This window comes from Corythoichthys intestinalis, chromosome 15 (assembly GCF_030265065.1).
Source record: "Corythoichthys intestinalis isolate RoL2023-P3 chromosome 15, ASM3026506v1, whole genome shotgun sequence".
NCBI classification, from domain to species: Eukaryota; Metazoa; Chordata; class Actinopteri; order Syngnathiformes; family Syngnathidae; genus Corythoichthys; species Corythoichthys intestinalis.
This window is the reverse complement of record NC_080409.1, coordinates 26,607,294-26,632,164: the sequence shown is the minus strand read 5'-3', so window position 1 is coordinate 26,632,164 and position 24,871 is coordinate 26,607,294. Positions and strand designations below refer to the sequence as shown.

The window sequence follows — 24,871 nt, the reverse complement described above, 5'->3', positions numbered from 1 at the left end:
TCGGGCTTGGGCCTACAAATAAAATATAAAAGTTTTTTTTTTTTCCCAGGCTCGGGCCTACAATAAACCATAACATTTTGGGCTTTTTTTCGGGCCTGCAAATCAAGTTAATTGATCGGGCTCGGGCCGGTCGGGCATTAATACCAGCCGTACCGGGTCGGGTCGGGCTTGATTTTTTTAGGCCCGATCTTACCTCTTGATGACCTTAAATTGGTTGCAGTTACACGTCGGGGAACGCTCCCTCCGGAACAAAACTCGACAGGATTTGACCAACATTGTGACAATGCTAACCTTCATTCTCAGAATCTTTTCATGCATGAAAGCAATGACGAGAGTAAATCCTGTGTCACCTTACGGGAAATTCCCTGGTAATATGTGTGAAAAGGGCTACAGGCAATGCGACTTGTCAGATAGAGAGAGACGCTGGGGAGAACTACGTAGCATAAATGAATAATAAAAATCAGCGGAAATGGATGATGCTAAGCAAGCTCTTTATTAGGTTTGTATTGTAAACACTTGTGTATGAAAATCTGACATTAGTAGATTGTTCTTATTGGAGATGCGTGTGTGGCAGCATGGCAGGTTGTTTTTTTTTTTTTTTTTTTTTTTTTTTAAACATTGGGTTTTGACAGTTGCCGTCATATTTTCGGGATCAAAGCACCGTATGCCGGAACGGCGTTCCGCCATCGTATTTCATAGCAGAACGCCGATCCGGTGCGTTCCGGCCCACTTTCACCCCTGCTAATTTAGCAATGAAATTTTTGTTGACGCTTATTAATTCACAAAACCGTTTTGGAACATAATTTTTTTTATCAAAGTACAAATAATCATGTAAATAACATTAATTAATCACAAATAAACAATGAGGTTAAATGCTGATAGCATTTACTTGTGCAAAAGAATGGAAAGTAAACAGATTCAGAACACTGACTTTGCCTTTCCAACATTATTCAAAACAATTCTTCAAAAAAATTCTAGCATTATTATTATAGTATACTACTATATATAATAGTAGTATGTCAAGTTCAAAAATAGATCCTTAGGTAGACATTGTAAAATTACCCAAAAATAAGGAGAGAAGACACTCAGTTTTCTTGGCCAAGGAGAGCAAAAGAGTGACTAGGCAGAGATTACGCTGTCTAGCCACCAAAATTGATCTAAGGAAAAAACCCTCCTTGGTATTTTTATTTAGGGGTTTGTCCTAACACAGAAAGGGTGCCACCCTGAGGGAGGGGGAAGCAAGCTGGAGACACCCATGTGATTTTGGTTGGATATGTGTGAGCATGTAGGTGGAACTAAGTAAGTACACGTATGTAAGCAAAGGCTCATGTAAACAATGGTCAAAATGACCCAGACACTTCAGTTATGCAACGCTGCAGCCATGGAAGATGTCCTCGGATGGAAAATTGTCCTCGAAGATCTAGACGAAAGTCTAGACGTAAGACGCTGAAGATGTCCTAGAAGGTCTAGTTACGGAATGTTGCGGCCATGAAGCAAGGCAGTTGTCATCCCGACCCTCTTTACTCTTTGTAACACTTAAACATTATACTACACCCTAGTATAGCAAGCAATAATCATTTACTGGTTATATTAATCATTTACTGGTTATATCAATAAGAAAAATATTATGCAATAGTATTATGCATATATTAGGTATGTATGAGCACAAGCAGATATTCAATCAATCAAGCAAATATTCAATCGACCCTCGATAATTAACTCAACATAGTATAATAATTATAATAATTATTAATTGCCAATCATATTTGTCATAAAGAGTGTCATTTGAAAGCTATCTGTATAGCTAGAATCTGTATTCTGTAGTATTTACTCTACATATTATATTGTTAATTCTGAGGTATCTGGGATTAACTCCAGAAATCGTTATTTAGATGACGAACATGAACATGAACATGCTTTTATTTTGAAATGTTCACTGGAGGTACATTCGCTTAACCGCTAACCGAAAGCTTTACACTCCGTAAAAAACATTCTTCGTCATTGCTTGTGGTGTCACTAATAGATTAAAAAAAAATTTCGTTAGCAAATGCTGTTAACCAGCTGTTGAGTGTTATTGCATGACTGAATGGAACTCTACTGCATTGTTTCGCAACAGGGTGTGCTGTTGTGTATTTTATGTTCAGTGTGAAGAAGAAGAAAGTTAAAAGAGGCATTAGCGGCCTGTTCTCAACTTCTCCCTCGCTCACTGCACTTTGGCTCTCATGGAGAGCACGTTTGTTCATGTGTTCGAAATAAAGGATAGTCGACATGCAAAGTAGCAAGTATGTTGTAAAAATAGCGACCTTAGTGGCGTGAAAAACGCGGGAGAGCTAAGTGAAGCTAACGAACAGCTAAGCGAAGCTAAACGGCGCTAAATGAAGCTAGGCGACTGATACTCAGTCCATCGTCATGGAACAGTCCATTGTAGTGCGTCTGTGTGGGGGAGAGATAATATAAATGCAGCATTCAAATGGCTTTCTTTTTTGTTTTGTTATTTGTTTGGTATGCTGACATATTTATACATGACGAATAGCTGGGGGTGCTGCTGGCTCCGGTGGCACAAGCCCTTGCTCATTGGGGCAAGGGCAGCTGGTTTGGGGCCCCCTACTGGTTGGGGGCCTAAGGCGATCGGCTACTTTGCCTGAATAGTAGATCCACCTATGGGTGCAGCGTCACACCACGCTCCACCACCTCCTATCCTTTTTGGAATTGCGCAATGTCTTCATACCCTGAGCAAGGTACTGTACTATCTTGCACTTTTCAACAGCAAAGAGATCGTTTTTCTATCCCATATTACTTGAAACGTGTGTCCTGCTTAATATTGTGGAACATCACTTTTAGGCAGTTTTCCCTTAATTGGGCTCACTTGGGAGAAAAGTCAAGTTTTATCAGTTCTCGTTTTCTTCTGTCTTTGTCAGGGAATCGCCGCTGTCATCCCTGTCCCCCTGGTCGTGCCATCATGCTCTCCCTGTTGAAGTAAATTTATTCCCCCTCTTATTTTTTGTAATTTTGTATTGTTTGGGTAATAAAGTGTATTTGAGTTTGTGCCTGCATTCCTGCCTTGCCTTAAGTGCTCCAGTTGATAAGTTCGTCAGACACAGTGGTCAAATATTCAGATACTGTATATCTGGACTGCAATTAAATTTCATAATCAATATGCTTTGGTAACAAACACCGCATATTCAGCCTTAATCTAGCATCGTCCTACCTTGGTGCTATTATTTGAATGCAGCTTGTAATAAATTCGGTCTTCGATATAAAAGCTCTGCGACATTATTTCATTACCCACACATGTGCCAATAACCAGTTTCAAGGTATACCGTGGTATGAAAATGTCACTGTTTCAAAACCGCAAATTTTTTTCCCCATCATACCGTGCCTAAGGTTTTTGCTATTTTTTTCTGTACCATAAATGCGGGGGGAAATCCCTCGCTTGCAGGTGCAAGGCTCAACCCCTCCCCCACTGGTTGTAGCTCAGCGTCAGTGAGTCAGCTGTGCTACACGATGGCTGGAGAAGTAAGTAATACACTTAAACATGTCAGGTAAATGAGCAACCTAAAAAAAATCATTGAGACGAAAGATCTAGTCAAAGTAATCTAAAGAGAAGACAAAATGAACTCAATACAAATTATTGTAGTTTTTTTCTGGGTCATCGAGTTACATTACGTGTAAATAGTTCTAGTGTGTAAACAATTTGAATTCATAATTTTTTATAGGAGATGTTGCTTAATTTCTACAAAAAGTGGTTACACGTTTTGCATGTAAAAGGTTTGAATAGGAATTGCTTTACTTGTTCAAATGGTTCATTAAGTCTTACTTAAATCAATTGGGCATTTTTTTAACTACAAAACTTAATAGTTAAGCAGTTGTGTGTAACCACTTGAAATAAGATTCTTGCATAAATACTATGTTTCATTTTTTGAGTGGTATATTTTTTTAAAATGATACAGTGCTGCTCGAAAGTTTGTGAACCCCACAGCGATGGTCAGATTTTTTGTAAAAAAAACTAAAATAACCTTATTAAATGTTAAGTTATACCCAAATCCACAATACTGACATTCCAAATAATGGACTGAAACAAAAGAAATAGTTATATTGTCATTCTTTATTTAACAAAAGTGGTTGATTTAAGAAAAACTCAGATATCATGTGTGCAAAAGTATGTGAACCCCTTCAGTTAATAGGATATTGCGCCTCCTTTTGCAGAGATTACCTCAACCAAACGGTTTCTGTAGTGACTAATCAGCCTCTCACATCTACTTTGGGGGATTTTTGCCCATTCTTCCTTGCAGAACGCAGTCAGTTGAGAGAGGTTTGATGGGCGTCTGGCATGAACTGCTCGCTTCAGGTCCCGCCACAGCATTTCAATGGGATTTAGGTCAGGACTTTGACTGGGCCAGTCCAGAACACAAATCTTCTTCTTTTTCAGCCATTCCTTGGTTGTATTGCTGGAATGCTTTGGATCATTATCATGTTGCATGATCCACCTTCTGCCAAGCTTTCACTTCAAAACAGATGGCGTCAGGTTATGTTCTAGGATTTGACAATATTCCTCAGAATTCATGATTCCCTGGACTATGTGGAGTTGTCCAGGTCCTGAGGATGAAAAGCAAGCCCAGATCTTGACATTCCCACCTGCATGCTTCACTGTTGGGAGAAGGTTCTTTTGGTGGTATGCAGTGTTGACTTTTCGCCAGACATGGCGGTTTTGGTTGTGACCAAACAGTTCAATTTTGCACCTACATCAGTTGATGAAAACTCTTTTTAATTTAGTCTCGACAACACAACTGTTAAAAAAACAAAAAAAAAACTACTGAATTGATTGATTAGGAAATCAGGTTGAAATAATAGAAAATTCCAAAATGTTGAGGGGGTTCACAAACTTTTGAGCAGCACTGTATATGCATGCAGTACATTACATAAACAATTCTAAATGCAAAATGCTTTTGCGTCGGACGCGTCCTTAAGCACGGATGTCTGATTGAAGGCATGTGGTCAGGGTGCGGCCTGCCATCAGACAATGACCACTTGACAAATTCTCACTTTTTCAACCCCAAAAAATGCAGTTAGGGGAGTGAAGGGGTCACAGTATTGCTCAGGGTGTGACCTGCCATCTAAAATGTCCACCGGTCACATTCTCACCTTTTGACACAAAAATGCAGATGAACGACTGACACTACACCACAGGCAAAAAAAAAAAAAACAACCCCAGATATAACTATATAATAAAACTTGAATAAAATTAGACCATTAAAAGGGGCATTGTGTTTTGACGGTCAAAAACCTTTCCTGTTTTGCTCACTTTTGTTAAATTGCATCAAATTGTAACTTTTGGCACAACGTCTCATGTGGGGCATTATCATTCTTCACTTGAAATTGCTCTTTCTTTTGGATTTCTATTTTTTTTTATGCTCAACAGGAGTTCTGTTGTCATGTTCACTTTCATCAGTTGAAAAGAGAACACCTATGAGTTCTTAGTGGCTGCGTTATTGCAGCACAATTACCTATAAATTAAAGTTCATTTATAGGGTATTTAGGCAGGCTTTGTCCAATAAGTCTGCTCTCTGGAACCAGAATGAACTCGTTCACAACAACTGAAATACCCCGTGTTCTATCTACGTTCACCCAAATGAGTTGACAAACCTTTATTTCGCATAATTTTCCGACTATAAGCCGCTATTTTTTCCCCTTCATTTTGAATCCTGCGGTTTATAATCCAGTGCGGCTCATTTGTTAATTTGTTGGGGTTAATAGGTAACACGTTATTTGGCAGCGGTGTCATAAGACTGTCATAAGACCGTTGTAATTATGAAATGACACTATCATGAGCTTTACGAAATGCTGGTGACAGATGTCATTAAGTGTCATCCAACACATTATGTCACTAACTCAATTTATGTCAAGCTTGGATATTTTACATCCATTTAAAAGTGAGATAATTTGCCAGATAACACTAAATGACATCTGTTATAAGCATTTATTAATGCTAATGACAGTGTCATGTCATAATTATGATTGTCTAATGACAGTCTTATAGCGCCACTGTCAAATAAAGTGTTACCAAATACTATAACAAGAAATGAATGAAATTACTTGAAAAGTAACTGTAGAAATAATTAGCACAGAACATGAATTATAATTGTTATTTACATCTGTAGCGCTGCAATGCATACTAGGAGGCATGTTGGACAACAAGAGTGTTGACAGCAGGTTGCAGCAGAGGTTGACTGTCTCCCCCAAGGGAGCAGTTATGGCTAAATGAAGCTTCTTGAAGCAGTGAAGCTTTGCAGCCAATTCATGGTGGTTCATTTGGTCTTATGACAGTCTTATGGTGCCAGTGTCAAAATAGTCCTACGATGCCGCTGTCAAATAAAGTGTTCCCGGTTAATATAATTTAGTGTAAACATCCCATAATACAGTGAGGACAGTTACGGTTAATAGTCCAATGCGGCTTATTTGTGAACAAATGCCGTTTTCGTGCTGGTGGGTGGCGGCTTATAGACAGGTGTGCCCTATAGTACGAAAATTACAGTAGTTGAAGTAATTAAGGTGCAACATTGACCATGAGCTTCATGAGCACTGTAGATCACGGACTGTGTTTGCAGTATAGCAAAAAAGCAATAGGGCTGCAAAGAATCAGCCACTGAGAAGTACAGCGGTCTAACTCTGTTTTTGCTTATTTGGAAATTATGTGCAGAAAGAGAAATAATTACTGGTGGTCAGGTTTAGTTTTGGCATCTTAAGGTAATCCATTATCCATTATCAGTGCAATATTGGGCAAAAATTCCTGAAAGTGAAGACTCAGGCCATGTCCACACGTAGCAGGGTTTTTTAAAAATGAGGATTCTGCCCAAATACGTCGGGGAAAAATAATTGCGTGCACGTTTGTGTAGAAAAAAAAAACAACTTCCACAGCCAACCGCTTTCATTCATTTTTAAGTACATTCAAAACAATAAAATAATTGTCCAAAATACCCATTATCAATAAGAAGCAAAGCAAGAGTTTGTAAAAAAAAAAAAAAAAATGGAAGCAAAAAAGCGCCTATTTAATATACTCCAAATGTAAAAATTGGTCTCATGTGTGACATGAGGCCAAAATTTGTCGCAGCCAGTGACGTAAATCTTCGGTTATCAGTGTCCACATGATGAAGCCACAAACGCAGAATTCTCAAATCTTCACCTTCCCCGTCGTTTTTAAGAATCCTGGTTTAAATCCGCGTGTGCGTGTGGATGATAGGTCAAACCGTAGAAAAATCTCTTCTTTTTGCCAAATACCCTGCTACGTGCGGACATGGCCTCAGAGAGTAGCGCCTTTACATATCCTTGTTAGTGTACTGAATGTTATCATGAATAAAGATGCACTGATACCGATACCAGTATCGTCAGGGGGGACCGATCTGGCCCGAAATGGTGGTATCGGTATCGGTGAGTACCAACAAAGAAGGTGCCAATACTAGAGGTGTGCATCGGTACTGCCCTCACGATTCGATTCGATTACGATTCGGAGGGCCACGATTCGATTCAATTCGATTCGATTCGATTCAGAGGGTCACGCTTCGATTCGGTTCGATTCGGCAATGCATCGCGATGCCTTAAAGCCTGGGATGCATTAAAATTCTAAAGCAAAGCATATTTTTCGTGAATCATGAGGCAACACAAGCGGTCAGACATTAAACAACTTTTTATTTGCTCTTGTGTCACTCCTGGTTGAAGTCAAATGAAAATACTTTTAGATATATATTTAAAAAAAAAAAAAAAAAAAAACATCACAGCATTGAACTGGTGCTTTGAATGAGACCAGGGCTTTCTCTTTTTTTTTACACACAGTAGCAGCCTTTCACACAGTGCAACATCTGAACTCCTGTGCAAAATCAGTAATAACAGTCACTGTGTTTTAGTCACAACAACCCATCGATAAAAATATTCAAGTAAATATTAAAAAAAGCGACAAAGAAAATATTGTAGTGCAGCAGCATCTTTATCGCAATATCAATCCAGGGATCAGTTCAGTTGCAAACAAAACATCCAACTAAATTGCAATGTAGAACAAAAGTAAAATGTTGGCCTAGCCCACTATATATGTGCAATCAACTTAGAAATGCAATCAGTAACTACCACATAACAATAAAAAATAATGAATTAAAATGAAGTGCAGCAGCATTTTAGCAGCCATAACAATCTGTTTCAACATGAGGAAATATCTTTTTTTTTTGCAATTGAGAGAGCAGAGAGATAGTAGAGGTTAGATGGGGCCTAAAAAATCCAGCCCGACCCGACACGGCCCGCTGGTATTGAAGTCCGACCCGGCTTGGAGTGACGCGAAAAAAAAAACAAAATGCAGCAGCAGCAATTTATTTTCATTTCTTCGAGATGGCAGAAAAAACGCATGTTTCTTAATGTTTAAATAGTCTACATATTTTTGTGATCATTATAGAAGCATTTGCACAACGAAATAACGCTGGGAAAGTTTAATATTAAAAAAAAAAAAAAACATGCGATTTTGCAGACACACAGAGGAGAAGATTCAAAAGGATCACAATTGTGTTGCCTTTGTGTGCATAAAAAAGTGTCTTTCGTAACGAATTCTCAGTTGGCAGAAAAAAACCGCAAGTTTTCTTAATGTTTAAATAGTCTACATATTTATGTGATCATTATAAAATCATTTACACAACGAAATAACGCTGGGAAAGTTTAATATATAAAAAAAACGAGTTTGCAGACACACAGAGGAGAGGATTCAAAAGGATCATATTTGTGTTGTCTTTGTGTGCATAAAAAAGTGTCTTTCGTAACGAATTCTCAGTTGGCAGGAAAAAAAACGCAAGTTTTCTTAATGTTTAAATAGTCTGCATATTTATGTGATCATTATAAAATCATTTACACAACGAAATAACGCTGGGAAAGTTTAATAAATTTTTTTTTAAAAAACTAGTTTGCAGACACACAGAGGAGAGGATTCAAAAGGATCACATTTGTGTTGCCTTTGTGTGCATAAATAGAAGTGTCTTTCGTAACGAATCGCAAGCGCAATTTTTTTTTTTTTTTTTTTAAATAATTTATTAGTCCTGCGCGGGGCGGCCCGACCCGACCCGAACGTGAATGCTTAACATTTTGGGCCCGAACCCGAACTCGGGCACAAGATCTAACCTCTAAGAGATAGGACATAACATAGCAATGGCTGAAGCAGAGAAAGAGGGAGCAAGAAAGATTCTTGATGCACCTAAGACATTGAAAGCTGACATCTGGAGACATTTTGGCTTCTGTGAGGTTGGTGGGAAACTTGACCAGAGTTATGCAGTGTGTAAAAAAATGAAACATGACAATAATAATACAAATGGGGAAACCAAATCCACTGCATCACCGGAATTGCGCAGGGAAGGTTTTTGAACGTACTTATATATTTTAAAATGCGCTGAATCGATTCGGCTTGTTGCCCGCATCGAATCGAATCATCCATGCCCCGCATCGGGATGCATCGCCGCATCGATTATTGTTGACACCACTAGCCAATACCATTTACCGGTTTAGTATTATAACACTTGACCGCAGCCTTTTTTTCTCTTGATGCTCACTACACTCTCTGTTGTGTGATGACACGTGATCACTTGCATGCCAAGCAGCTACCGCTATTGGTCTGCTCCAGACCAATGAGAGTGGTCAAATAGCCGCTCTTAACCAATGCTGGGGTAGCTTTTTCATATGTAGGAAAAACAAACTACCAGTGGAAAATGTCAGCGGTCTGGAAATATTTCAGCTTATAATCTTCGTCGAGTACAATGTCTTCATGCAAAATTTGCGGACTGATGTGAAAAAACACAAAGAGTTTGAGGCTACAACAGCAGCAACTGCTACCAAGAGAAAGGGGGCTGAACCGGAGTAACAAACCCTGGTCCGCTCACTTCGCTTGCTTTACTTTGTCTTTTACTGAAAGAAATGCTGCAGTAATTTGAGACCTGTTTCATATGTAGAGTTGCCACCTTTTAGAAATAGAAATAAGGGACGTCCCCCTTGCGTCGAAAGCCGTACAGGCGACGAAAAAAAGGGTAATCCCCTAAAACCCCTAAAATAAGTAGAAATGTATCTATTTATATATATTCCATATTGTTTCAATACGGAACGCAATTTTTAATTCCCAATTCGAAACGATTCCTTATTTCAAAGGATGGGTGGCAAGCCTATTCAAAAGTGCTGTAGAAGTATGCAAAGCTAAGTGGCTAAGTGTGTGCTGCTGCTGGTGCTCAGAGAGGGAGGCTAATAGAGAGACAGGATGCTGTGGTCAATTATTATTACTTATAATTTCATGAAAGTTGCACTGTCTGGCTTTTGGGAGCCAAAACTCAGGGCTTTAAAAAGTTTATTCATTAATCATTCATTGTATTTTGACTTTCTTACTGTTGGGCTAGTATTATACATGTTTTAATTTCACGAATTTAGAGCTATTATGACCTTTCATAGCCTTAGGTTTATTATTATTATTATATTTTTATCTATTGTCAACCATACCAGGTATGCAATTAAAAAATATATTAAAAATTCAAACAAAAAGTTATTGTTAATTTATCGGTATCGGCCGATACTGCACAACTAGGTATCAGTATCGGGCAAAAAATGGTTTCGGTGCAACACTATTTACAAATGTTCATGAAATAGAAATACATTTGCCAGTCGTATGGAATTGGATCACTATTGTAATCTTGATTTTTTTCTAATCACAAGTTGTCTCTTTTCTTTCTGGGAGACTGAAGCCAACCGATGATAGTGAAGATGTGAGGGTTTGGATGAAATTACAAGCAGTATGATCGAAGCAAAAATTTAAAGTGAAAAACGCAAACAGGTAGAGATGCCACACGCAGGCAGTCATGTCAAAGCTTTAAGTTTTCATGTTTTTTAATCTTCATGACATGTTCAGATCCAGTTTTGTAATCAGGTAACCTAATGGAAAATACATGGCCAGACTGAATTACAATTCTTACTTTATTCTTTTTTTTTTTTTTTAATTACATTTTTTTTTAGAAATTTATTTTATTTTATTTACTTATTTATTTATTTTTTATTACTTTATTCTTAATAATAGCAGGTGCGGCGAAAGACTTTTCAGCACTGATAACATACTGAAAGCAAGCACTCAGGGTGCGGCCTGCTATATCCAAAAAGTCCCCCTGTTCCGTTCTTACTTTATGACCCAAGAATGCAGTTAGGGAACTAGTGTGGCCACCCTACAGACATGACACCTGAGGCAAAAAAACCCCTCTCAAAAAACAAGAGGAACAACAACCAGATTAATGCTATAATTTAGCCTAATGTAACCAGTCAGGTGATTGTGACTCTAATCCCCTTCAGTTCTTACCCTATATTAGGATCAAACTATTTGCATCACCACTTTTTTAATGGGGTCCAACTATGCAAATTGCTGAGCTTACAGCTAAACAACAACAAAAATGTAGGCACAGCTTGTCCTCAGCCTACATCCGTGGTCAAAGGTTTTGAGACATTTCACCATTCAGCAAAATGAAAAAAATATCTCAAAATCTTTGACTGCAGGTGTACAACGTAGATGTCTTGGTATATATAATCACTTCATTAAGTACAATGTAACAGATTTTTTTTTTCCCGCAAAAAATGATTGATGGAAATTGATGGAACTGTTGATAGGTTGGGTGGGATGTGCGACATCACGTGTCTTCTTGCGAGGATGTATTTAAGCTCCGAACATGCTCACGGTCTCTAGCACCTTTCGGGGAACCAATCAGGTTGTGAAGCTCCTCTACCTAAACTCTGAAATGAAGACAGCAACGCTTCTTCTACAGGCATCCATTGTGCTTGGCGTTTTGGCTCTTATTGGTGAGTCTAGTTGTGAAAAGTTGTGGGAAACAAACTAATATCCAACTGGCATTTGGTCTAATAGGCGAGGTCTTAAGGGTAATCTTGAAATGGATAACTGACCAGAATGCAGAAGAACAGTGCAAGTCTGTTCTCCATCTAGTAGGATGTGCAACTTGGATATTGAATTGAATGATTTTAATTCTTGAGTTAGGTCCATTTGGATGTTTTACATTGCCTATTGTCCAAATAACGAGGAACATGGACTTCACCCATTGACGGGAAACGGGGTACGGGGCCACTAAGTAGGGGGCCTATTTTCAAAAACTTAAAATTTGAATTTTTTTTCAAAACCAAAGCCGGTAGCGATCCAAAACCAAAACAGGCACCTCCCATAGGCATATATGAGTCTTCATGAGCAGCGGCAAAAAAAAAAAAAATCAAACTCTTTCCCTAATAAAATCCAAATTTATTATTTTTTATATAAGTATAACAAAACTTAGAATGGCTATAAAATTCTCAGGTCTTACGCTAGATGCACCAAAAAAAATCACCAAATGCAGAGATAATCACCTATATTTTCAGGGTCAGTTTTCAACAGGAAATAAATCACTCAATTTTCACATCAGAAACTTAAAACTTAAGGAAAGCATGCTAAATCATGCAAAATTTTCTCAACAAAATTTGCATTTTCCTATATACAATCACAACTTATTTAGGTTGAATTCCGATGTCGCAATTGCCTAAAAACGTTTTGCCGGCTATCTGGCCTCCGTTGTTATTAGATTGGATTACATAAAAAAAAAAAAAAATGTAAAAGCCTTTTTTTTTTTTTTTGTATGGACGCAGAAATGGCTAAAAACGGGCAGTCACCTGATTATATGAATTTAAAGTTACGTTATTGTGTAAGGATACAAAATCTAACATGGCGGCGATCACAGAACAAAGAGTTTTTTTAAGTTAAAAATTCTTGTAACTAAATGCATAAATCCCAGAATTTCTGCAGATATGAACGCAAAACAGTCTATATTCTTAGTTAAAAGCAAAAAATCTGGGCAGTTATTACTCATTTTGTGTAAATATTTCAAGCTGAAGTTACAAAAATTTTTTCATTCATTACATTTTTTCACAACATTTCAAAGTGCATGCGTGGTGCTATTTTATATAATAATTACCTTGAATCCTCGACCAACTCAATCTTGAGACACTCCTGCTTGCTCGTATGTACTAAAATTTTCATCCTGTTTGCACCTAAATCCAGCGTTAGAACGCAGCGTGTTTGAGTTTATCGCATAAAAAGCTGCCAAGATGCTCTGCCTGGCCTGGCCCCCAACGGGCAACCGTGGCACAATGTCTGTAGGAGCTGTCTCGTCAACTGATAGTGAAGTCTATGCGAGGCATTAAAGTTAGTTATTTGAGATCATGTGTACTTGCTGTTTCTGTATCTTTCTTGCATTAGGAGAGCTGTGTCAGGATCACTGTGAACCGGACTGGCTGGAATACGATAACCATTGTTACTATTTCCCCAATTACCATGGGGAGAAGAAATCGTGGTATGATGCCAAAGATGTTTGTTCCATCAGCAGAGGCCACCTAGTGACCATCCAGAGCATCGAGGAGAGGGTGAGCCCCCCTCCCTAATTAGTCAACGTTATCAAATCCCTCACACATATCAGGTCATTTTGACTCCTTATACCACACCTTACATTTCTCACGCTCCCCAAAAACTCAAAAAAAAATTGTCATAATGTAAAAATAAAATGAAATTTCCCCCCCATTGGCTCAGCGGTCAAAACTTGCATGTTGAAAAGCTATGCTAGATATGCTCTGTGATTGGCTTGCAGTCAATTCTGGATGCATTCTGCCTACTGCCCATAGTTACTGTAAATGGAATAGACTCCAGCACCCCCGTGACCCTTGTGAGGATATAAAAAACAAAAGCAAAAACAAATTAAAGTTTGAGGAATCCCTGTTTAAAATACACGCAGGATGGAACAGATCAAATGAGATTAAGAGGTAATTTTAGTTGAAGAAAAAGAAATTAGTCTTGGTGATAGCGACAAAAAATAGGGACTATTATGATGGTGTTATACAGTATATGATACTGTATATACATAGACAGGCACTGTGACACGTGTGACATGTCGTCACGTGCTGCAGTGTTTGAGGTAGAAAATAGGTCCCACCTGTCATGCTTTTGTGGCAACTTTTGATGATTTTATGCTACCGTAGCCAACATTTTAAAGCAAATGGTATTTTTTCCTTTATCCATTGTTTGTTCATGTAACTTTTGCCGAACAGCGGGTACATATTTCACCAGTTGATGATATACTATATTTTACGGTTATGTACGGAGGAGTGTTCATAGTGCAGATGCATTGGATAAATATAAGATTTATAACCACTAGGCATGTGCCGGTATGATATTCTGACGGTATGATAACCTTAAGCCAAAATATCACAGTTTCACGGTATTGCAATTACTGCTCTAAAATGTGTTACTTTGAAATATCAGGGTTTAAAATTAAAAAAAAAATAAAAAATCTATTCTAAACATATTAGCAAATTGGAACATAATTATAATGTTAAGTTAAAAAAATATTTTAAATAACATTAAAATAAATTAAGTCTTTTAGGTGAGCCTAAACCCAAAGCCACAGCTCAACATTATCACCATCAGAGCAAAAATAATCCACGTGTGTATGACTTGTATCATGCTTACATTATACACACACTCTCTTTCTCAACACTAACAGCTGCCAGAGAGAAAAATACACCACGTTTTACCACCGCTAGACACACTAAACACGCTGGAGTTAACTCTCGTAGCTGGTGGAAAACGTTCATGACAGTGTTAGACAGTGTTAAATGCGAAATCATATTGGAGGTATTGCCTCCTTGGCAGCAACCCTCCGCAAACATGTTTTACATGTCGGTTGGTCCTCCTCCTCTAAGCCACGGCCCTCTGTAACTTTTCTGTAGCCGAAGTATTCCCATACCAGTGATTTCGTTTTCTTTGATGGGGGAAAAGTTCAGGAGTTTCACCTCCTCCAGGCTATCGTGTGGCACAGCTGACTCACTGATACTGAGCTGCTGTAAGCGAGGGATTTCTCCATGCATTTTTGGGACATTAAAAAATAGCTAATACCTTAGGGACGGTATGACGGAAAATGTTAGCGGTTTGAAACCTTGATAATATTATTTAATAACCAAGTATTAAAGAGATATCAGATACGCATCACATATGGGCAAAAAAATCATAATTGACCTCCAGTGTGAACGTAGCCTTAATCGCAAGTAATTCAAATACATGATATTTTGTTTCTCCATCAACAGAATTAATATCGTAAACAAATAAGTTCAATTTATTGTTGGTCTGGTGATTGATCACAGTAAAATAATGAAAAAAAAAAAAAACAACAATCAAACTTGTTTTCATTAAAATACCGAATAGAAGTGAAGTATCTCAAAATACAAGTGCAAGAATAAATTATTTTCATTTCAATAGTGCAGTGATGGATGATGAGTGTGCTCGTGCGCGTGTAAAAAGTACTCACTCTAAACAATTTTCAAGTTAATTGTGTGTGCTGCAATTTTATGTTATTATTTTTTAGGAATGGCTGGAATCAAAACTCGAGCAGGATAACTACTGGATCGGTCTGACGGACAGGGATCGTGAGAAGAACTTTATGTGGTTCGACGGAACACCTTTGGACAAAAGTGTAGCGTAAGTAGCTTAACAAAAATTCTTGTGAGCAGCAGAAGTTGGCTGGCACAAAAGTTTTGCTTCTTTCTCCTCACGAAAAAAATCAAACAAATTCTAGTCATAGATTTAAAAACTATTATGAAGTCTATGGTCTAGTATACGGAAAATGGGGTTCAAATTTAGGAACGAATTGAACCTTTAGGGTTTCCAGTTTCCGAGTAGACAAATCACGACCAGTGTTGTTAATAACGGCGTTACAATATAACGGCGTTACTAACGGCGTTATTTTTTTCAGTAGTGAGTAATCTAATTAATTACTTTTCTCATCTTGGCAACGCCGTTACCGTTACTGAGGCGGGAAAGGCGTACGTTACTATGCGTTACTAAGTTGGTTGAAAAAAAAAGTCAGAGAGACGGACTCACGGAGACGAGAGAGCCCAGCAGGAGTGGGGAAGACGCCGTTGCAAACGTGATGCTAGGTGGCTCCAGTAATACCTGACTGTAGCCTACAAACTACGCCCACATGATACGGTACATATCACAAATTATAGAACTAGATGCAAATGATAGACACGGCTGCATTGGCAACATGTTTTAAGGACTACATGCGTTAGTAAACAGCCGCCATCTTAAAGCAGTAGACCTCTCAGGAAGGCTCTGTTGTAGAGATCCTTCCTAGCGAACCTACTTTTTTATTTATTTATTTTTCTTTTATCTAAAATGGTCCTAAATCGGCAAAATCTTGACTTAAATCTATCTTTATATTATGAAACAGTTTTAAAACTTACACATGTTAAAGTAGACAGAAGAGAACTACTGCAATAGCGGCAGCAATTTTAACAACTTTAACGGTTGATTCACAACTTTAAATGACTTCCACACATAGCAAAGGTTACTATCTAGTTATCGCAATACCCTTTTGTCTAGTTAAGTGGAGGGTAAAGAATTGGGCTAGGGCCAATTGTCCCATAAACCCTTTAAACTTCACATTGTGAGACTTTTTTTTTTTGGAGAAAAAAAAATAAAACATGAAAATTATCACTAGTTACTTTGCCAAGTAACTAATTACTCTTAAATTCAGGTAACTGAGTTACCAACGCAATTACTTTTTGGGAGAAGTAATTTGTAACTGTAATTAATTACTTTTTAAAACTAAAATTAACAACACTGATCACGACTCTAAACGCTGATCATAATCTACAATGGGATTAATGCAGCGGAAAAGGTCAAATGTTCTGGAAAGGCCATCCTAGTCCCAGATCTCACTATTATTGCAAACCTGGCGTGTTTTTTTTTTTTATGCAGCCTGTACATGCTCCGAAACAGTGTTGTTTTTGGCAGGCATTATAATTTTCGTCTTAGTCTTTTGGACGAAAAAACTTATTAAACCTGAGTTATGCTCCTGCGTTGCGGTGAGGACGAAGTGACTACGGAGTCATGGAGCATTCGATAGTTCTGCGGGGAGGGAACACGTTGCTCTTTAATTCACCGCCAAACCACTAGAGGGGTATGGCGTTATGTTTGTATGGTTTTGGGGCATGCATGTTGACTTTCTCTGGTCTAGTAAAAAAATAAATAAACAATGCCAGATGAAACGCTTGAATGTGGATCTTCAGCTCATCAACATTAAATAAATGTTGATCATACAAATGTTGAGGCGCAGGCTACGCAGAATACAGTTTCGAGGCGGTCTATCTAACTCTTGATGCAGCACAGAGAGTTCTAGCCTCGGGTGGAAACCAGCAAGCTGTGGCGGCTAGCTTCAAACTGGTGCCGAGCACTGCGTCCAGCATTTTGTCTGAGGTCAGTAAAGCCCTCCAGCCCGATTTGTTTGCCGTGTCCTACAACCAGCCAGTGGGAAGCCATAGCAGATTTCTGGCGGCTATGAAACTTTCCAAACTGCATTTGAAGCCTTGATGTTAACGTTATCATAAAAGCACTGAGGCACTCTCAATCAGTGATGATGTATCGAGTGTGAACTGTCTGTTGTTGAAAATTAAAAATCAAAACAACTCTTTTGACACCAAAACTGTGCTTTATTCTTCATATACTTCAAGTGTGACACGTAAATAAGTCACAGACTCACAGCAAACGTATGTACGCAATAAATGATGAAGTGCACCAACCAAAAATATGACATAAAGTGATAAAAAGCTGGCAGTTTTTGGCCGACTGGCCATTCGATTCCGAACACACACATACTTGTCTCGGTGGTTCTTCCATTTTTTTTTTTTCAATCACTGGCTGATCTCCAGCCACGTATTTTCAGCAATCTCCTCCCACAAATTGCTTGCCATTTCGCAGTCTTCATAATGTCTTGACGAGACATTGTAGAAGTTGTCGCACTTGCTCTTCGTTGATACTCTCGTCGGCTTGGTCCATTTTTGGGTGTAGAAAAATCATGTTTGACAATGGCATGATTTCCCGGTGAACCGGAAACAACAGTCTGAGCGGACCAATCACAGTCCATTTCCACCACGTCACACACGTTGATGCGAGGCAAAGTCAGAAAATTCAGAAGGCGCAAGAGAGGCTACGGCGGAGGTTCGTAAATTGGGTCATCCTTGCCTTTAGTCTTAGTCATATTTCAAAATGTGTTCGTCTTTGTCTAGTTTTTGTCAACATTTCTCAAAATGTTTTCATCTATCAAAAGTTTTAGTCCATTATCAAATAAATAAAAGGTTTCAAACAGTTTTGAATGAACACGACAGACAAGCAGATAACTGTAGAGTCTACAAGGACATCAACATTCTCATGATGATAATACACACTCAGCAGGAAAACAGCACATTATTTGCCAATTAACTAAAATGTATGTAAAATGTTTTCCAAGAGTTTAAGAACACACTAAGTCACTGCGCTAAATGCTAATGCTAACGCGAACGCCATGCTAATGCTACAAGTTAGTTTAGTGTGTTATCATCACTCAGCACAGACCTTTAAAGTCTAAAGCAACATGGCAAAGCCAAGATAAGAACACAAAACATAACAAGCAGCACCTGACAATGTGTTTCACAAAAGGAGCCTGGCGCAGCACGTCACATGATTGCCGCGACTAAACACTGCTAAATGCGTGCTAACTACACATACAATAAGAGTTGTGAATTTATGACTAAACTATGGCGAATTTTCATTTCGTTCTTGTGTCGTCAGACGACAACTGATATCCATCTCGTTTTGTTTTAGTCTCCCAAGACACGTTTTAAGCACGTCATCTTGACTTCATCATGAAAAAACTGTTCGTTGACAAAATATTTTCATTATGTCATCGTTGACGAAAACAACACTGCTCGGAAACCATCAAACCAAACAAAATTGGAATTGTTTTGTAAAGAATGGTCCAATACATTCAACCCGAATCCGACCTCATTGAAAGTTATAGAGAGCAGAATCTACTAAATATTGATGTAATTTTTCTGTTGGGGTGCCCCAATTTTATGTACCTGGCACTTTTATGTGATTTTTTAAACTTTCCATCACTCCTATTAACTTTTTTTCCTACTTCTCATATATTACTGTGAGCCCACACTGTGATGTGTTTCATAAAATATCTAATGGACACTATTAATGACTTATAATGGCAAATCTTAAATTACTACATCAGAGGTCTCCGTTCCCCAAACCTTTCCATACCCTATTTGTAAAAAATAAAAATAAAAAATATTGCATCTGTGTAGGAACTGGAATGCAGGTCAGCCTGACAACATTGGAAATGAAGACTGCGGTTCTATGTCGGGTATGTCGGGTGCCTGGAACGACACTGACTGCAAAGTGAATCAACGCTACATCTGCGAGCGAAGTGAGTCCCCACATTGTTCGTTGTCGCTGCTGTGCAGAAAGTTACAATTTTACTTGGTGGCCTTTATTGTCATCTAGCGTATGGGGCACTGTTTGTAAAGCAGCACATGCTGAAAATTACGACAACATTTTCTCACATTTAGCGCCACACAGTGTTTAAAATGGTGTGAAATTTTTAGAGTCACTTTTTTTTTTGTGTGCACATTTGCAACATTATTTAGCAACTTAAATATTTCTTTTTGAATAAGAAGTTTTGGACCTGATTGTTTAAGTCCAGAACTAAATAATTTAAATCTTAAATTTACAGTGCCCCCCATAATTATTGGCACCCCTGAAAAAGATGTGTTTTTTAGCTTCTAAAATATATTTTTTATAATTTAAATAATATGGGACCTTAATGGAAAAAAAGAGAAAAATCCAACCTTCAATACAAGTGCATTCATTCAGTGGGGAAAAAAATCCCACATAAAGAAAATATTATTTGACATCAAATAATGTGTGTCACAATTATTAGCACCCCTGGTGTTCATACTTTGTACAACCCCGTTTTGCCAACAAAACAAGGTCTGGGGACTGAGATGGCCATGGGATGAGCTTGATTTTGTGTCTGGTGAACCATTTCTGTGTAGATTTGGACATATGTTTAGGGTCATTGTCTTGCTGAAAGACCCGGTGACGACCCATCTTTAGCTTTCGGGCAGAGGGCAACAGATTTTGATTTAAAATCTCCTGGTATTTCAAAGCATTCATGATGCCATGCACCCTAACAAGGTTCCCAGGGCCTTTGGAAGCGAAACAGCCCTACATCATCACTGACCCACCCCCATACTTCACAGTGGGTATGAGGTGCTTTTCAGCATGCGCATCTTTCGTGGCACGCCAGACCCACTTAGAGTGTTTGTTGCCAAAAAGCTCAATCTTGGTCTCACATAAAAATACACACGTCCCAGGCTTCAACTGGGACTGTGTGCTTTGGTCAAATGAGACAGTTTAGACTAATTTAAAACTTAACTAGAATTTATAGCTTGACACAAGTGTAAATTCAATTGAAACACATGGGAAAAGCACCTAATTTTTAAGTCATGTGTGTTATCAAGCGTAATGACATTTTAAGGTAAGAAATATGTATATTCTTTTATAAGATCTAAAAGTTTTTTGAGTGAAAGCAGTGAATTAGTCTTTTTTTTTAGTCACATTTGAGATGGAATTGTTGGCTGTTTTCAATAATGTACATCGAAAATAAAGACACTGACTGAAAATGGTTGAATATTACATGAAATGTCTTGTTTTCTCATCTCATCTGTTTTCTCATATGTATAATTGCTCTTTACCTAAAAAAAAATGTTTTATCCGATTACTCGATTAATCGATAGAATTTTCAGTTGATTACTCGATTTCTAAAATATTCGATAGCTGCAGCCCTACAATATATAGGTAAAATACATATTTAGGAGAAAATATTTAAAGAGTATTTTGTGTGCTCCAGCTTTTATTTTGTTACTTCCGGTCCCCAGTCATGTTAATTTGCATATTAAGCAAAATATTTAATTCCCACCGTTTCCAGATTTAGCATTTAGGATATAGGATATAAATCTAAGATTTAAATTAAATATTTAGTTCTGGATTTAAACATTCAGGTCCAAAACTTCTTATTTAAAAATGAATATTTATGTTGCTAAACAATTTTGTAAATGTGCAAAAAAAAAAAAAAAAAAGTGACTCTAAAAATTTCAGGCCACGTTTTAAACACTGTGTGGCGCTAAATGTGAGAAAATGTCGTAATTTTCAGAATGTGCTGCTTTACAAATGGCGCCCCACACTAGCGCTCCCCAGAGAAAAGCACTTGAAACAGCGGCCTGAGATCATGCTTTAAATCCTTTTGGATATTTTCAAGTGGCTTTTGAAAATGACGAGGCCTTGAAGGTAGTCATTTTCAGATGAGTTTACATGTACTTGCTGTTTCTGCATCTTTGCTGCATTAGGTCTCTGTGAGACAGGCTGGCTGGGCTACCAGGACAATTGTTACTACTTCTCCAAGATTGGGGAAAGAAAATCGTGGTATGCGGCCAGAGCCTACTGTCGGGAAAAGAATGCCCACTTGGCAATCATTCGGGACATCAATGAAAGAGTGAGCTGCCCCTCCCTCCATTCTTTTCAGGATATCATGGCACTGTTAATAAGGGGAAGATCATGCTTGCTTGGCTGCTTATTTGAGATGAATTGCATAATTGACCCTACTCCAGTCTATGGGGCAGTTTACATGGAGACTCTGCGACACAAAGACGCAATGACTGAGTTGCGGACTCGCCTCGCGTGCATATGGTCTCGGCGAAGACGGAAGGCGAAGACGAAAAATTCTGAATCCTGCCTCCAAAGTGGAAGAATCCGATTGCGGGTGGTTGAGGGGGGCTTCCTCGGCATGCATATCAAAGGCTCCTGCAGCGCGAGACCGAGTCGTTTACGTCAGCACTCGGACACATCACATTGGGCGTGCGCAGCGGTGCTACTAAACATTAAAAACAGCAAATATATAATAACGGCACGTCGGCTTTAATTTACCGTTTTAATAATATTTTTAAATTAAATATGTTGAACGTTTCAATTTTTGTGCCTTTTTGAGCAAAAGAAAAATGACATTGCTTCAAGTGGGTGAGCATATTTTTTTTCCGGGCTGAGGGAGCTTGGTGGGATCAAAGTGCATCATTCTCTGTCGCCCAGTAAATCTGCACTGCCCCCTAGGGCCTGGCATGAATACTACATCGTTTTCATGCGGAATCGCGACATTGTTCAAATGGAGACGCAAATGCAAATGCAAATTTGACTTTTTTCGTATTCTCGGAGAGTCACCATGTAAACGGCCCCAACAGACCCTACTCACCTACGTCACAAAATGATGTGTCGCTGTATCCGGCCGCCATATTGTCCGTATTTTTTAGACCTATTCTCATTGTTTTCAATTAGTTGTGCAAGTTATAGAGCAATTCATGGAAGCCCCGGTGTTATCTGACGCTGTAAACTCATTGGATGCGTTGCATAAAAGGTGTTATGTGGAAAAGCTTCAGTTTATCCATTCGCCAGATCCAAATTTGATGCCTAAATTGATGTTTTTCGACCCGCTGCCTTCGCCGTCTTTGCCTGACATCTGCTACCCTGATATTTACAACTATCTTGTCCACACAAAATCAGCCTATTCTCACGAAAGTTTGAAAAACTTTAAAAGCTTGGAGGCTTATAAATACTTCGTTGCTGGTTGGGTGAAACAGGTCCTCGTCCACGAAAATTCGGCAGGAATCTATCTTGTGCTCGGGAAGGTGAGTTACGAAATTTTCAATTCAAAATCTTTTGTTCTTGCTAACATCCACTGTCAAGTCTAATGTATTTCATGTCATTTGTCAATGGCGCTAGGGCTTTTAATGTTTATATGGTTTAGCGATAGCACTCTCACTACATACATATATAATATGTAATAAATGTGAAGTGCGATAGCATTACTCCAGATTGTCCCTAGTTGAATTTATTTTTTTGGCTTTTGACCTTAATAGTGAAATTGTAAATTAATTGTATGACAACTGTCTTATTATCCCCTTATAATTATATATTTTCAGGTAGTTCATTCACAACGTCTGAGTGTATGTTGTCGGCGATTAGCCTAGCAATGATCTTAATTGTGGTTGTCAGCCCAAAACCCTCTAAATATGTATTAAATGCATCTTACCAGGTATAAAATGACTACTACATAATCTGTGGTAGTCGTTTGGAGCCCAGTTTTCTCGTTGAATTGCAGCAGTCCATCTCGCTCTCCTCTCCGGGTCTCTCGGAATACGGTAAAACTTCAAGTCTCTCCGTCTATCTTCTGTTTTTGCAACCGACCGCCACACACGACTTCACCATTTTGATTATTAATGTTAACAAGCAGAAAAACACGCCAAAATAGGAGGAATTTACGAAGCGCTAATGCATTAACATGACGAGTAGACGGACAACATGGCGCGGGGGCGTGGCTGTGACGTCACGTGAGTAGGGTCTATATTAGCTATTGAGGTGGCCAGTAAATTTATAGAGGGGGATCACCCCTGGCCACTCCTTGGTGTTGACATTTCTCTACCCCTCCAAATTAATTGTGTGGAGTGCAATTTCTTATAGACCTGGGTGGAATCACAACTTGGTCACACTGGTTACTGGATTGGTCTGACAGACATGTCAGGTGAGGGAAAGTGGACGTGGCTCGATGGAACTCCTTTGAAAAAAGACCTAGCGTAAGTAGTTTGAAGGACGCACAACGGTTTAGTATGCTTGATGGTGCAAGAACGCTTTGGTGAGAGCGCTCCTTATCTGGTCTTCCTTTACGAGACCTGGGCAGCGGTGTGGTGGGCTCTCTGTGAACATACGTCTGTGCAGGAACTGGCGTCGGGGTGAGCCTAACAATAGAAAGGGAAATGAGGACTGTGGTGAGATAGCACCAGGTGGCTGGAATGACCATAGTTGCAGACGGAGACGAGGCTACATCTGCAAGCGCTACTAAAGTGAGTCCATACATGGTTGTTGCGGATTTTGCACCATGTTCACCCCGTTGTCTTGTTTATCTTGTTCAGATGATGATGAGTTTGGCACGGACAGTTTCTGCTTCACCGTCAACAAGAGATACGAGGTGGACTTCATCTATCAGTACAAGCTACAACACATCGAGGAACTGATGGTGGAAAAGGATGCAATGCCCACAGATGTCAAGCTGATGTAAATGAGAAGCATTACTTTGTTTACGAAATTTGGATATGACTTTACTTCTGATTAATGTTAAAGTTTTTATCAAGTTTGACTTTGTGCATCTTTTGAGTTTCTGTAACTGTAATACATGAAATATGTTTGAAGAGAAGTCTGAAATCATGCAAACACTGAGAAACATCTTATCCCGATATAACAATAAACTCTTTTTCACCTCGTCAGCTATGAGGATTTTTTTGTCATCAAATCCCTGGGTAATTTGGATCAGCCCTCCCACTGTTTACGACCTATGAACAGTCAATGACTATTTGATGCAATTCCAACTTGCTCAAACATAACACAAACTACTGAACATTTTATTGTCAGTGTAAACATAGTCACGAAATGAAAATACATCATGCTCACACAAAACAAACTACTTCAGGTACAACACTGACTTCTTTAACTTTGCACTAGAGTTATCCGATAATGACTTTTTAACTGATATCCAGATATTGTCCTTCAACACTTAAAAAAATCCGATACTGATATCAAACCGATAACGATATATGCGGTCGTGGACCTATCATAATACGTCTAATTGTATTGTGATGCCCCACTGGATGCTTTAATAATGATACATAAATGAAACAACTTCAAGGTTTTCCAAATAAACTTTCTGTGAAAAATAAGACAACTTCAACTGAAGCATAGACTTCATAATACTTGACAGGACACGGGAAAAAGGGCCGATCCGTAGGGGGCGTATTTTCAAACACTTAAAGGGCAACTGAAGACCTTTCCGGATTTTGGTGTAATTTTATGAATATAAACTTTGGACGAGTT

General features: G+C 38.6%; 1 protein-coding gene across 1 annotated transcript; it reads left to right on the top strand.

The window, feature by feature from the left end:
• The first annotated feature begins 17,996 nt into the window (after nt 1-17,996).
• LOC130931446 (CD209 antigen-like protein E) lies at nt 17,997-24,260 on the top strand. Its single transcript, XM_057860252.1, has 6 exons — nt 17,997-18,070; nt 19,204-19,325; nt 21,307-21,452; nt 23,468-23,580; nt 23,723-23,847; nt 23,917-24,260. Exons 2-5 carry the CDS (start codon nt 19,256-19,258, stop codon nt 23,844-23,846), a joined length of 453 nt encoding a protein of 150 aa, XP_057716235.1. The 5' UTR covers nt 17,997-18,070; nt 19,204-19,255; the 3' UTR covers nt 23,847; nt 23,917-24,260.
• The last annotated feature ends 611 nt before the right edge of the window (nt 24,261-24,871 follow it).